This window comes from Pituophis catenifer, unplaced genomic scaffold, assembly GCF_029215685.1.
Source record: "Pituophis catenifer annectens isolate HBS135680 unplaced genomic scaffold, rPitCat1.0.hap2 SCAF_6, whole genome shotgun sequence".
NCBI lineage: Eukaryota > Metazoa > Chordata > Lepidosauria > Squamata > Colubridae > Pituophis > Pituophis catenifer.
This window is the reverse complement of record NW_027256886.1, coordinates 29,531,248-29,546,768: the sequence shown is the minus strand read 5'-3', so window position 1 is coordinate 29,546,768 and position 15,521 is coordinate 29,531,248. Positions and strand designations below refer to the sequence as shown.

The 15,521-nt window shown below is 36.0% G+C and overlaps 1 protein-coding gene across 1 annotated transcript in view; it reads right to left on the bottom strand.

Moving 5' to 3' along the window:
* Window positions 1-13,994, bottom strand: part of COL4A4 (collagen type IV alpha 4 chain) — a 65,016-nt gene extending 51,022 nt beyond the window's left edge. Inside the window, exons 1-4 of the mRNA XM_070944985.1 lie at window positions 13,954-13,994; window positions 8,609-8,648; window positions 5,257-5,328; window positions 125-259 (exon numbers count right to left, since the gene is read on the bottom strand). Of these exons, the coding sequence (XP_070801086.1) occupies window positions 125-259; window positions 5,257-5,328; window positions 8,609-8,648; window positions 13,954-13,994 (288 nt within the window). The remainder of the gene's footprint in view (window positions 1-124; window positions 260-5,256; window positions 5,329-8,608; window positions 8,649-13,953) is intronic.
* Between the last annotated feature and the right edge of the window lie 1,527 nt (window positions 13,995-15,521).

The window sequence follows — 15,521 nt, the reverse complement described above, 5'->3', positions numbered from 1 at the left end:
GTTTCAATATGGTCCAAACCCAGATTGCCTTCATCTGTGAAATGTTGTACATACAGTACTATTTAATATCCTTAATGTAATACTGCTAAGTAACAATAAAATTAATTTATTATCTATTATCTACCATATTTCCTCTTTCACCAAGTGGCCCAGGTAGACCAGGATCACCTCTCTGGCCTTTTTCTCCCGGCAAACCAATAGGTCCAGCGGAACCCAGACCACCAATTGGACCCTGGACTCCTGGCTGACCAGGTTGCCCCTGCAAAGTATAAACAATTCAGATTAATTTCTATGTAAAAAGAGCAGCAGTAACAATATGAACAATAATTCAGAGGAAGAAAATAGTTTATTCAAACAAAATGTTCATTTAAGTTTTCATATCTCATAGTCTGTAATATAACTGTCAGCGTTCCAAGCAATGCACCCATTGAAAACAGAACTCCGAGGCAGGCAGATTCCTCAAAGAACAAATTTATTGGATACATTATATTGACATAACTATGAAAATCAACTCTGAAAGTTCCCGCGATTTTCACCTAATCAAAAGAGAAAGTTTTCCCCTTTCCACATGGTCCTGGCCAGGTGTTGGCCAGTTGCCGCTATTCACACAAATCACATTTAGACTAAATATCATGTCCTATAGGAATATTCAGGAATTCAATAATCTCCTAGTGATTTAAGTAATACAATTTGGGTTTGAAGGAATGAATTCAGAATTTAGGTTTTTAAATTGGCAAAAGGTTGTATTGTGCAAAGCATGGTAAAACCATAGGCAATTGGTTATTTGGTTTATTTATTATTGGCTATTTGGTTTATTAAACCAAGATAATAAAATAATTAATATAAATATAAATATATAATAAAATAGATAGCGCCCTATCAAATTCTGCACCTGTTAATAGCGGTGTCCCCCAAGAAGAGTTCTAGGACCAACACTCTTCATACTATACATAAATGACCATTGCAATCACATTATAAGCAATTCCGCTCTCTTCGCCAATGATGTAAAAATATTTAACACCACCAACAATGCTTCTACCCTTCAAAAAGACCTCGACTTTGTGTCAGAATGGTCAAATAATTGGCAACTCCAAATCTCAACCAACAAATGCTCTGTCTTACACATTGGCAAAAAGAACCAGAACACAAAATACCAGCTGAGTGGACACGACCTTGTAGATGACCCTCACTCTGTCAAGGGCCTTGGAGTACTCATATCTAATGATCTAAGTGCCAAAGGCCACTGTAACAACATCGCCAAAAAGGCATTAAGAGTTGTAAACCTAATCTTGCGTAGCTTCTTCTCCGGTAATATCACATTATTAACCAGAGCATACAAAACAGTTGCTAGACCAATTCTTCAATATACCTCATCTGTCTGGAACCCGTACTGCATATCGGACATTAATACAATCGAATGTGTCCAGAAATATTTCACAAGAAGAGTCCTCCACTCCTCTGCTTGCAAGAAAATACCTTATGCCACCAGACTTGAAATTCTGGACCTAGAAAACTTAGTACTATGCCATCTTCAGTATGACTTAAGCGTAGCTCATAAAACTATCTGCTACAATGTCCTACCTGTCAGTGACTACTTCAGTTTCAACCACAACAATAAATGAGCACACAATAGATACAAACTTAAAGTAAACCGCTCCAAACTCTACTGCAGAAAATATGACTTCAGCAACAGAGTGGTCAATGCCTGGAACGCACTACCTGACTCTGTGGTTTCATCCCAAAACCCCCAAAATTTTAACCTAAGACTCTCTACTGTTGACCTCACCCCATTCCTAAGAGGTCTGTAAGGGGCGTGCATAAGAGCACCAGCATGCCTACTGTCCCTGTTCTGATGTTTCCTCTATTTGTATCTATTTTATGTATCCAATCCATGCTTATACTTATATATATATTACCTAATACGTTCTTGACAAATAAATAAAATAAATAAATAAATAAATTATTTGGTTTAATTGTTAACAAAGAGATAGTAATAGAAATATATTTTCAAGTTTGCAATAGAATATGATTATCTTACCTAGTATTATAAACAGTATGTATAACTTTTTCTACATTATTGTAATGCCACCCTCAAAATGTTTTTCTTCATTGATATTCTGTCTATATATCTGTATCTGTCTATGTATATGTATATACACAGTGACCAGCAGATGTCACTATTTCTTTGTGAGAAGATAGAAAAAGACCAGGAAAAAGAAAAAAAAAATATTAAACAGAGTCAGAATTCCAAAATTAAGTGTTTGGAAGCAAATATTTCAGTACCTTGGACAGAATCAAGGAGCTTATAGTACTATTTGTTCTGGCTAATTCATCTATTGAATCCTATACTGAAATTGCTAATCGCAGGGTTCTTCATCACACCTCAAGAGAGCTGCTTAATTAAACATCTGGTATACATTTCTTAGGATCCCAAAAAATTAGGTCAGATCATCAATGACAGCTTCTTGTCATGATCTACTTAACTCTATCAGCAAATAGGATAAAAGACTAAGATCAAGCCAGGTCATATTGTGGCCCTTTCAATTATTAAAATACATTTAATTTTTTAAAAAATTCTCAAAACCAGAAAGTACAACTGCAGAATTTTAGCAGAAATAAAAACAGCTGGTTTTAGAGAAAAGCATCTAATGATTATGGAATGAGAGGCAAAAACCAATATGTACTGCCCTACTCCCGAAGGACTCAGGGTGGTGAACAGCCACAGGATAAAAAACATAAATACAAAATTTAAAACTGAATAAAATCGAATTAAACAATTTGGCCGAAGACAGATTTAAAACACCCCAATAAATTAAAAATGAATTAAAATTTACGTTTTAAAAAGGGAAAAAAGCGAAACAGTTAGCCCAGGCCAGCCTGATGGAATAAAAAGGTCTTGAGAGCGCGGCGGAAGGTGCGTAGATCCAGGATCTTCCATATCTCCGGGGGGATCTCATTCCAGATAGTAGGTGCCCCCACAGAGAAGGCTCTCCCCCTGGGGGCCGTCAGTCGACATTGTTTGGCCGACGGCACCCGGAGGAGCCCCTCTCTATGAGAGCGTACCGGCTGATGGGAGGCTACTGGTGGCAGCAGGCGGTCCCATAAGTACAAAGTCTTTCTCTCCTTTGTCTCCTCTTTTTTCCCACTGACCTGTTCCTATTCCTGGTTGTCTGAATTAGCAGAAATACAGTATGCATTACCATTTCTTTCAAAAAAAAAAAAAATTAAATGATAGCTACCTAAGTCTGATCAACACAATAAATCATAGTTATTACTAATGATGAAAAGGGAGAGTGAATTCAGATCAATATAGATGGAGTACTATAATCTCCCCATCATTATTTAGTAATTGGGCTCCATATCTTTTAATTTGGACTTGATTGGCCACTTTTTTTAAAGTAAGGCCCTGCCCTTAGAATTTAATTAGGCTGAAAAAAAATGACTAAATTTTTGACTGCAGCCAAATCTCAGTCAAATCAATAATATGGTTCTTTTATTATTTATTATATGAATTTTCTCATCAGACATGGAGAGCAAGCAATCCCAAGTTACTTTTGTTCAAAGATGCAGACTTGTGCATAATAGTGATTTAACACATTATGTGAACAGCAAGTGGAACTAAGTTTCAATTTTTTGCTTCCTTATGTGCTTCTCTTTCATTTGATCTTGGTTTAACATTTTAAAGACTACATTTTTTAACAATTAAAATTCCAGTTCATTCAAGTGTGGCATTTTCTAATTTTCCATGATATGGTTCATTATCTCACAAATAAATGAGCAAGCCATGCAAAGAAGTGTTTCTAAATTTAACAAACTCATGTATTAAACTCTACTCTTAAAGAAGGAAAAAAGCTGTTGATACAATATCAAGGATTTTAAATATTCAGCTTCTAAAGTAAAATTAAAAGGCTGCATTATCTGCATTATTTTAAAAATATGGAGATCTATGGTTTCCACCTTCTTAAGCCATTGTCCCAAGACTGTGAGGAAAGGACATCTCTGTAAGAAATAACTCTGAAATCTTTTTTGAAACAGGTAACAGATAATAGAGATACAAGAATCAGAAAGCTCTTGTAGTGCCACTGAAGACTCATATCATTTTATTATAAGACCTGAGCATTTGAGAGCTGCAGCTCCACAAATCTCACGAACACAGACTCTTTCTCTTTGTCTAAATCAACTAAAATGTCTCTCCTGCTACAGTGCCTACAAAGCTATATTGAAACGAATCCAGCACTTGAAATGAGGGAAACCTTCAATTCCTACAGCACGTTCTTACACGATAAACTGTTCCTGTCCTACAATTAATTCAGCGGTTTGTTAGAAACAAGTTACACTGAGAATGAATATAGTCTTTATGTCATGGGAATTGTACACATATTTCCTTTAAGACACTAATATCCTATATTTCCCCAAATAGACAGAATTCTTTTTATTCAAGGACTAAACTGGAAGACTAAACAATATCATTGTGTGAAATAACTCTAATTATTGTATACCTTGGGTTTCTACATAGTTATTGTTATACAAATTTTTCACTGAAAATGATTTATATATACACTAGCCACATTTAGTCTAAAACTGTTTCTCATTCCTCAAAAGAATAAGCATGTCAGGTATTGTAGATTAGTGGTTATAATTCTTGGACAGAAGTACTTGACTATCACATATCCAAAGATGTCTATCCATGAGGCTCACTAGAACAATGAACTATTGATAACTACCTATGGTTAGGGATACATCATTGGACTTAATATTACTGAATATAAATCGGTGCTAGCAGCACTTTTCAATCATGATTGCTGGTTGAATTAGAATTTCCTGGAATTAATTCAAGACACTTTAAATTTTAAAACTCCAAATAATGTAATGTCTGAGAATTCAGAAACTGGATTTGTGCTTGCATGAAGGTCAAGAAGCCTAAATATTAACTTTATGAGACATTTAAATCACCTATAAGACTTTAACATGAAAAGATTGAAGTACAACTTTTCACAGAAATAAATAAAAGTGAATATTTTTTTATTCTGGCCCTCATCTTATAAAATGTTGCCCTATATAATGATAATTTCATTCCTTCATTTTTAGATGCTTTCTGAAACAATTCTGCTTTAGTGAATATTCTTAGATTAAGAATTCTGAGTATCTTTCCTTACATTTTATTCATGATTATGATTTGGTTTGTTTTTATTTGAAATGTACTTTTAATACCTGTTAAGAGAAAAGCAGGACAAAATAAAGGAAACTAAAACTTACCCTTGAGCCTTTTTCAGGAAAGCACCGGCAAATGGAACAATCTTCTCCACCACAATGTCCAATATATGAGCCCTAAGAAGAAATAGAAGATATTCCTGTTGTTACTGTTACCCCATTTCAGATTTGTTTACCAATGTCATATAAATGTTGTCAGGGTTCTGACAGATGCCCTAATTAAATCATGAGCCTCAAGCCAACATTTTGCGAGTTGGCAAATGTATTTGGAAGCTTAGAAATGCTTAATCATCAATAAGGCTATTTAAAAAAAACTACCATGTTTCCCCAAAAATAAGACCCTGTCTTATATTTTTTGAACCCCGAAATAAGCGCTTGGCCTTATTTTTGGGGAGGTCTTATTATTTTGGGGCATGTGGAGCAAGATGGGGCTCCTCTTGCCATCTTACCTGATTTCCAGCTCTGTGTTTAAATATTTTTGAGGAGAGCTTATTTTCGGGGGAAGGCTTATTTTAGCACATGCGCTCAAAAGCCCGATTGGGCTTATTATCAGGGGATGTCTTATTTTCGGGGAAACAGAGTAAATATAAAAGAAATAATGGGTAAGATACTGATTGATAAGGAAGAATGTTAAAAGGTTATAGAATCACTAAACCTGTGTATGTGTGCATTATTTTATTTTTCACATTTCTGTACTGTACTAGATGTATGTATGAACCCTGCCCCCCCCAAACACACATGTACAAAAAAAATCTAAAATTAACCCCAATGAGACTATCTTTAGACAGCTAAACTTATGGAACGGCTATTACAGATTTTTTATAAAAGAGCAAAAGGAAAAAAAAACATAAAATCAGGAAATTAGATAAGGATGGTAATGGAGTTTTTTAAAAGTTAAGTCAAAACAGAAACACACACAAAAGGATTAGCTCCTGGACAAGGCAAAAGAGATAGGAACCAATCAGTGAAGAACATGAAATTCAAGAAACTGCATAATTTTAAGTAAAAGAGGATAAGTGTGAGACACCAGTCAAGATTCTGGGAATTGTCCTTGAAGTGCTGGGAAACTGGGTAACACAATTCCCTAGCCAAAACCGAAACAAAACAAATATCAAGATATTCTTGGGAGCTTTGAAATTTTCTGAGTCAAAGTTTGCTTCAACGTTTTATAGGAAGAGAAATATTTTGAAAAGATGTTGGTGTTATTTTTTCTGATTTTAAACAAAAATGAATATACCAAGTCCGGAACAAGGCTGCCAAAGTATTTCTGGCAGGAATCTTGTGCCTTTAAAGTACTAAAGAAATATAATATAGAAAGTTGCTACTGTGTGGTAATAATATTAAACAGGGGACTTTTATGCACATAAATTCTTATATGCCACTGAGGAAGGGATTAACTTTTAAAAGACTTTTTAGGCAACCATAAAAATTTCAAGCAGATACTGTAAGATGGAATATTATCAGATAATATGTTGGAGTTACAGTATCAGCTGCCTAAGTGACAATATAGTTTTTCATCCACAGACTTATTAGTTGGAATATGTACAATAAATATAATATTCATAAAATGTGTGAACTAATCTACAAAATTGACTATGATTTCATATTTGTATCTCAGCCATACAACATGTGAACAAAAAATATGTGCATTTATTGGTAATCTAATGCATCTTGCATTCTTGACTTACCTGGCTTTTGTGTCTCACTATAATTTGAACTCTATAATTTGAACCTATTATCAAATAGGTTTATATTTTCATGGTATTCTTTTATTTATTCATCCATTTATTTATTTTATATAGCAAATGTATATGGCCACCCATTTCATGAAATGTGACCCTGGGCAATGTTCAACAAAGATATAAAATAATAAAAGTCATTATTAAAAAGCTTTTTAAAAAATAATAATCCTAAAGCTTGCTAGAGATTTTATGTTAATAGTCATAGAGGAGATCTCCCTGGTCTCCTGGAGCCTCAGGCAGGCCTCGAGGGACTTTCATAAAGTATGTAATGATGGAGCCCTTCAGATTCTCTTCATAGTTTTTTCATTAAATGAACTGGCCATTTTTTCCTTATCAAAAATATTTCCAAAACATTTTGTTTTCTTGATTTTAGTCTGTATGTACTTACGTATACTTAGTTATGCAAAAAACGACATCTGGGTCAATTTAACTTGAGGCAAAATTCCAAGGGAAATATCAATCTTTGCTTTTTTGGCTTTTTAGATGCATGTTTCTGAGGCAATGTTAAAAGGTTTCTGGGTTCCCCCACCCCCACCCCCTTAACTAAAACTTGTTTTAGTATCATTATAGGAAAGCTATTTTTCAGTTTAACCTTCCACTGAAGATTAAAATGCTAGAATAGTCAAAACATAGATTAATCACAAAAATTTTGACTAGTTTTCATTTAACGATTTACAGCTCCTCCCAAGGAAAACTGCCAGTGTTTTGTGGAACCATCAAATTCTTTGCAAGCTGACCTTGGGTTCCTTAGAGGAAGGTGGGTAATAATAATTACATTTTTGAGCTTCCTCTGGAGGAAATGTTTGGCCTATGTTCTACTCTCAGTTCTCTTAAGATGTCACCAGCAGCTAAAATTTGATTAAGAAGTGTCTCAAATGTGATGGGATTTTGTGGCAAATAGGCAGGATTTCTTATACTGATGCATAAGTGGGGAAAGGCTTCCTGAAGACAGAAAGTTTGCTTAAAATTATTATTTGCTACTTTATTACTTGCATACATTTTGGGAAGTATATAAGCTATAGAAGTTTTTAGGTTTTCAAGTTGCAGATATTTTAAGCCTGAAACCATCCAAACTGTGCAATTAGTACATGTTTTCTAAAAACAAATTTATGAATAGTTTACCCACAACAATAATAGGGGCATTGCTTAGGAAGATTATTAGCTTACTTTGTAAGATTAATTTCAGATGCAGACCAGATGCCTTTAAGAGTTTTTTCTTAAATCCTAACTCCAGTATGCTTCAGCTTCAATGCTGTATCTGTTCTGATGTTTAATTGTACAGAAAATAAAATATGATTTGCTAAACATTCTATTGAAGTAATTCTCACTTTAATTATATTCGGGCCAAACATTCATATTGAGCTTTACACCAAACATTACTACTTAAAAGTCCCACTATATTCAATACATAAATGTAAATTTGCTAGCTAATTTAACTAATTATACTAAGGAATCTTTTCCAAGCAACTTTATCTTTCCCAATAGGTCAGGCATTGTAAAATTGAAGACATGAAAAATTATGTATTGGTTAAAGTTATTATTGATTTTTCATCAGTTACACATACAATATCTCAAAAATTTTATTGATTTGAAAATAATTTTGTAACCTGCATGTAAATAAAATAAGAAAGGTTTTTTTTATTTGTCTCACTTACCCCATAAGATGTCTGGACTGAAGCAACAATTATTAGCCACCTAATTCACAGGAAGATACAGATTAAATTATATATAAATGATAATCAGCCTCAAATTGATATAAGAAAATCTTATTGCAAGGATTTAAAAGAATTAGAAAATGATTAGGATTTTTTTTCTTTATTTTTCTAATTCACTGGCTCAGTTTGCATTATACATAGTTTAAGATATGACAATTAAGGAGTGATTCTCTGTGTCAAACATACTCAGCCACTGCGTTTACTTTATATCGTGTGAGTCTTAAAAATTGAGAAAATTGAAAAAATATGGTTAAGTATAGAATGGAATATTGGACAAACATACCACCTTCCTCTCAAGATATAAAATGGGAAGACTATAAAATTGTGGATTTCATATCCTATGTATCATTTATTAATTCTTAGTTCCTTATGAACACAGTCACATATTTGCACAGTTAATACAGGTAGTCCTCGAATTATGACAACTGAGCCCAAAATATCTGATGCTAAGTAAGTTAAGTGAGTTTTGCCATGATGGCACAGTGGTTAGAATGAAGTATTGCAGGCTAACTCTGTCCACTGCCAGGAGTTTGATTCTCACTGGCTCAAGGTTGTCTCAGCCTTCCATCCATCTGACGTCAGTAAAATGAGGAGCCTGATTGTTGTGGGCAATATGCTGACTCTGTAAACCACTTAGAGAGGGATGTAAAGCATTAGGAAGTGGCATGTAAGTCTAAGTGCTATTGCTATTGCCCCATTTTACAACCTTTGTTGCCACAGTTGTTAAGTGAATCATTGTAGTTGTTAAGTTAGTAACACAATTGTTAGGTGAATCTGGCTTCTCCATTGGTTTTGCTTATCAGAAGGTTGCAAAAGATGATCACATGACCCTGAGACACTGAAGCTGTCATAAATATGAGTCATTTGCCAAGCTTCCAAATTTTGATCATGTGACCATGGGAATGCTCTGTGTAAAACAGTCATAAGTCACTTTTTTCAATGCCATTGTAACTTTGAACAGTCACTAAATGAATGATTGTAAGTCGAGGACTACCTGTACCACCTTCCTTTAACAAAATATGTATCTCACCTACAAGTATGAGATAATTACCACGCAGTACAGTATCATATCATATGACAACCTTTGCCCTAATCCATAGATTATTTCACATGCTTTACATAATGGAGACGTTTATAGGGACACTGTTATTGATAGCTCCCCTTTACTGTGTACATTATTGTTGTTTGAGAGTTTCTGTAACACATCGTCCATACAGGGTAGTTTTCTACATTATCTTAATTTAAATCATGGCTAGCTGGCTTGTGCTTCACTAAGGTAGGTGAACCCAGTATATGATAGTTGGTGCTAAAAGAAAACAATGGAATAATACCTTTTGTTTTAAGTATCTTTCTTGCCATCCTATTTTGCCAGCCTCCTTCATGGATTACTGGCTTGTCATGGCGAAGGGGCTTGCGTAGCTCAATGAAACTATGAGCTATGCCATGCAGGGCATATGCACCCAAGACGGACAGGTCATAGCAGAGAGTTCTGACAAAACGTGACCCATCGGAGAAGGAAATGGCAACTCACTCCAGTATCTTTGCCATGAAAACCCCATGGACTGTACAAAAAGGCAGAAGATGAGCCCCTCAGGTCAGAATGTGTCCAATGTGCTACTGGGGAAGAGCAGAGGGCTAGTACTAGTAAGCGCCAGAAAGAGTGAAGTGACTGGGCCAAAGCCCAAAGAACGCTCAGCTGTTGATGTATCTGGTGGTGAAAGGAAAGTCCAATGCTGTAAAGAGCTATACTCCATAGGAACCTGGAATGTAAGATCCATGAATCAAGGCAAGCCGGACGTGGTCAAACAAGAGATGACAAGATTGAACATCGACATCTTAGGAATGGAATGGGTGAATTTAATTCAGAAGACCATCAGGTATACTACTACAGGCAAGAATCTCTCAGACGAAATGGAGTAGCCTTCATAGTCAATAAAAGAGTAGGAAAAGTAATATTGGGATATAATCCCCAAAATGACAGAATTATCTCAGTTCAAATCCAAGGCAAACTATTCAATATCACAGTAATCCAAGTCTATGCCTCAACCACTGGTGCTGAAGAGGATGAAATTGACCGGTTCTATAAAGCCCTACAGCACCTTATAGAATTAACACCAAAAAATGATGTCCTTATTATCATGGGGGATTGGAATGCTAAAGTAGGAAGCCAAAAGATAACCGGAATAACAGGCAAGTTTGGCCTTGGAATACAAAATGAAGCAGGGCACAGGCTGATAGAATGTGGTCAAGAGAATACAGTGGTCATAGCAAACACTCTTTTCCAACAATCCAAGAGACAGCTCTACACATGGACATCACTAGACGGTCGACACAGAAATCAGATTGACTATGTGCTCTGCAGCCAAAGATGGAGAAGCTCTACACAGTCAGTAAAAATAAGACCAGGAGCTGACTGTGGCTCAGATCATGAGCTTCTTGTTGCAAAATTTAGGCTCAAATTGAAGAAAGTTGGGAAAAGCAATAGGCCACTCAGGTCTGAACTAAATCATATCCCTGATGAATATACAGTAGAGGTGACAAATAGATTTAAGGAATTAGATCTGATAGACAGAGTGCGTGAAGAACTATGGATAGAGGTTCACAATATTGTACAAAAGGCAACTAAAACCATCCCAAAGAAAAGGAAATGCAAGAAAGCAAAATGGCTGTCTGAGGAAGCTTTGCAAATAGCTGAGGAAAGAAGGGAAGTGAAAGGCAAGGAACAAAGAGAAAGAAACCCAGTTGAATGCACAATTCCAGAGAATAGCTAGAAGAGATAATAATGCCTTCTTAATTGAACAGTGCAAAGAAATAGAAGAAAACAATAGAATTGGGAGAACCAGAGATCTCTTCAAGAAAATTGGCGATATGACGGGAACGTTTCATACAAAGATGGGCATGATAAAGGACCAAAATGGCAAGGACCTAACAGAGGCAGAAGAGATTAAGAAGAGATGGCAAAATTACACAAAAGAACTAATGTCCCTGATAACAACAATGGGGTGGTCATTGACCTCAAACCAGACATCCTAGAATGTGAAGTCAAATGGGCCTTAGGAAGTCTGAGCAACAACAAAGATAGTGGAGGAAACAGTATTCCAGCTGAGCTATTCAAAATCTTAAAAGACAATGCAGTAAAAGTGCTACACTCAATTGTAGCCAACAAATTTGGAAAACTCAACAAGGATCATAGGATTGGAAAAGATCAGTTTACATTCCAATTCCAAAGAAAGACAATGCCAAATAATGTTCAAACTATCGCACCATTGCATTCATTTCACATGCTAGTAAAATTATGCTCAAAATCCGACAAGCTAGGCTCCAGCAGTATGTGGATCGAGAACTACCAGAAGTATAGGCAGGACTTTGAAGAGGCAGAGGAACTGGAGATCAAATTGCCAACATACGCTGGATCATGGAGAAAGCTAGGGAGTTCTGCTTCATTGACTATGCTAAACCCTTTGATTGTGTGAATCACAACAAATTGTGGCAAGTTCTTAAAGAGATGAGTACCAGACCATCTTATTTGTCTCTTGAGAAACCTATATGTGGATCAAGAAGCAACAGTGAGAACTGGACATGGAACCACTGATTGGTTCAAAATTGGGAAAGGAGTCTGGCAAGGCTGTATACTGTCATCCTGCCTATTTAACTTATATGCAGAGCACATCATGAGAAAGGTGGGGCTAGGTGAATTAAAAGTTGGAATTAAAATTGCCGGGAAAATATCAACAACCTCAGATATGCAGATGATATCACTCTAATGGCAGAAAGTGAAGAGGAACTAAAGAGCCTTTTGATGCGGGTGAAGGAGAGTGCAAAAGTTGGTTTAAAATTCAACATTAAGAAAACTAAGATCATGGCATCCTGCCCTCTCAATTCCTGGCAAATAGATGGGGAAGAAATGGAGGTAGTGACAGATTTTATTTTCCTGGGCTCCAAGATCACCACACATGGGGACTGCAGTCAAGAAATGAAAAGACGCTTACTCCTGGGGAGGAATGTTATGGCAAATCTAGACAGCATACTAAAAAGCAGAGACATCACTCTGCCAACAAAAGTGCATATAGTCAAGGCTATAGTTTTCCCACTTGCAATGTATGGCTGTGAAAGTTGGACCATAAGAAAGTCTGAGGACCCAAGAATTGGGGCCTTTGAACTATGGTGCTGGAGAAGACTCCTGCGAGTCCCTTGGACTGCAAGGCGATCAAATCGGTCAGTCCTAGACATCAACCCTGACTGCTCTTTAGAAGGCCAGGTCCTGAAGATGAAACTCAAATACATTGGCCATCTAATGAGAAGGAAGGACTCCCTGGAGAAGAGCCTAATGCTGGGAAATTGAGGGCAAAAGAAGAATGGGATGGTAGAGAATGAGGTGGGTGGATGGAGTCACTGAAGCAGTAGGTATGAGCTTAAATGGACTCCAGAGGATGGTAGAGGACAGGAAGGCCTGGAGGAATGTTGTCCATGGGGTCGCGATGGGTTGGACATGACTTCGCAACTAACAACAACAACAGGTAATCTCTATAACTAACTGAATTATAATTAGTGTATACTTGGCTCTAGAAAAGTAAACTAAGCATGGTTGTGGAATAGAGATTTGCCACCTCATGTTTCTCCCTGAAACCAAAGTTGCAAAGTTTTCTGTTAGAGGATGCTTGAAATCTTTGCTTTTTTTTATAGGGTTTCTCCCTACCAAGTAATAGATACAAATGGTCAGATTATGAGAAATGAACTTTAGCACTTTTAGAGGGCACCAGATTCCTTACCTCTACATTGTACCATATCATTAAACACAAACACTGTTCATGACACTTTAAAACTGTTATAGCAAAGATGGATGGCCTAAAAAAGAGATTCCCCCCAATAGATAACTTCTCCCAGCTACAAAGATTAAGTAAAGAGAATATAGGAAATTAAGGAATAGAAAGAGTTTAAGCTTCAGTGGAAACATTCAGTGGAAACATGGGGCCTGGTGGCTCTGCAGACTATAAGCATTGTGATTAACACCAGCTGTCTGCAACTACTGTAAGTTCGAATCTCACCAGGCTCAAGGTTGACTCAGCCTTCCATCCTTTCTAAGGTAGGTTAAATGAGGACCCAATTTGTGGGGGCAATAAGCTGACTTTGTATAAAATATACAAAAGTATGAAGGCTATTGCTTAATGCATTATAGTCTCTGGAGAAGGGTGGCATATAAATCAAATTAAAAAAAAATTAGAGAAGTCCCTATTTCTTTAACTAACAAAATTAAGTTATTAATATAACTAGAAGAGAAAACATACCATACACACATAACAAATTTACTCCGATATAAGCAATTCATTATGGATGTAATTTATATTAATATATTTGAATTCAGGCCTTCAATGTTTTAATTTTTAATAACAAAGACTTGATCCCACTGCAGGTGAGAAAACCACGTTCAACATTCTTCTTGGCTTTGTGATCTGCAGGGAAAGAAAGTATAACTAACTTTAATTTTATGCACAAATATTTTTAACTTTACATTTAAGTTGACATATTTTGGAAATATTAGCAGACTCTTCTGAAGTGAAATACTAATGTGAATATCTATTGTTAGTCTTCTGGTGTCACAGAACAAATGCTCTTGTTTTCATTTATACGTACACAACAAGATTCCCCCATCTAACTTTGTTTTCGAAAGCAAAATCATAATCAGATAGACAATAATTCTCAAGGTTTTTTTTAAACATGCATGTCAGAAAAATCATTGTAAATTTCAGACACTTCAGATACCTGGAAATGTTCCTGTTATCCATTGTAGGATTATTTACAGGCACCTGGAAATCTGTCTTTATTTCAGTTTGGGTTTTAGCTATGCCCTAATGAAGGAACCATCAAAGAACCTGACCCTAGGCCTCATTCAATTCTCTATTCCAGAGCAGTGCAATTCAAGAAACTTGATTTATGAGAATAAATAATTTAGTACTGAAATGTTTATTTTGAAAATGTCTAAGAATGTTTATTTTGGGGGCCCAAGATGTCTTCTGCCATTTTTTTTAAAGAATCAAGAGACTTCTTATGAGTACTAGGAAGATCTCTTTCTAGAACCCCAGTTCTTAGGAAACCATTTTAATCCAAGTAGAAATATGGAGGCAAGTGTAAAGCTAATTTGTTTTGGTATTGTTTTCTAATTACATAGCCACCTTTAAAAAAAATAGCTGAATACTAACTCTGGCACACCTAGTAGGAGTTTTGATTTCTCTTTGAATAACAAATTCCTTCCATATCACAGTTCTTTTCCAAAGAGACATTTGAGGGTAACATAACATAACAGAAATAGTTGCAAAAAGAGTTTAGAACAAGGCCCACCAACCAGTGGTGAAATCTAAATTTGTTACTACTGGTTCTGTGGGCGTGGCCATTTTTTTTTTCTTTTAAAACCATTTTTTCTACAACCTCTTTGACAGACGCTCTTCCCAGCCTCTGCCAATCAGGCAACTCAGCTGGGATCGTCAGAGGCATTTAAAAGAAAAAAAAAGGTTTTTTTTTCTTTTAAAAGCCTTTGACGAACCCAGCTGAGCCGCGCGATCATCAGAAGCTTTTTTTTTTACTTTTAAAAGCATTTTTTGACTGAAGAGATTGTCGGAAAAATGCTTTTAAAAGTAAAAAAAAAAGTCTCTGATGATTGTGCGAGCTGGGCATGCGGGGTGGGGGGCAGGGATTTTTGCTACCGGTTCTCTGAACCACCCGCCTCCATCACTACCGGATCGGGTGATCCGGTTCGAACCGTGAACATTTCACCCCTGTCACCAACCTTTCGGACCTCAGGGACCACTAAATTCATAATTTTAAATCACGCGGACCACTAATATGATTTTTTAAAAAA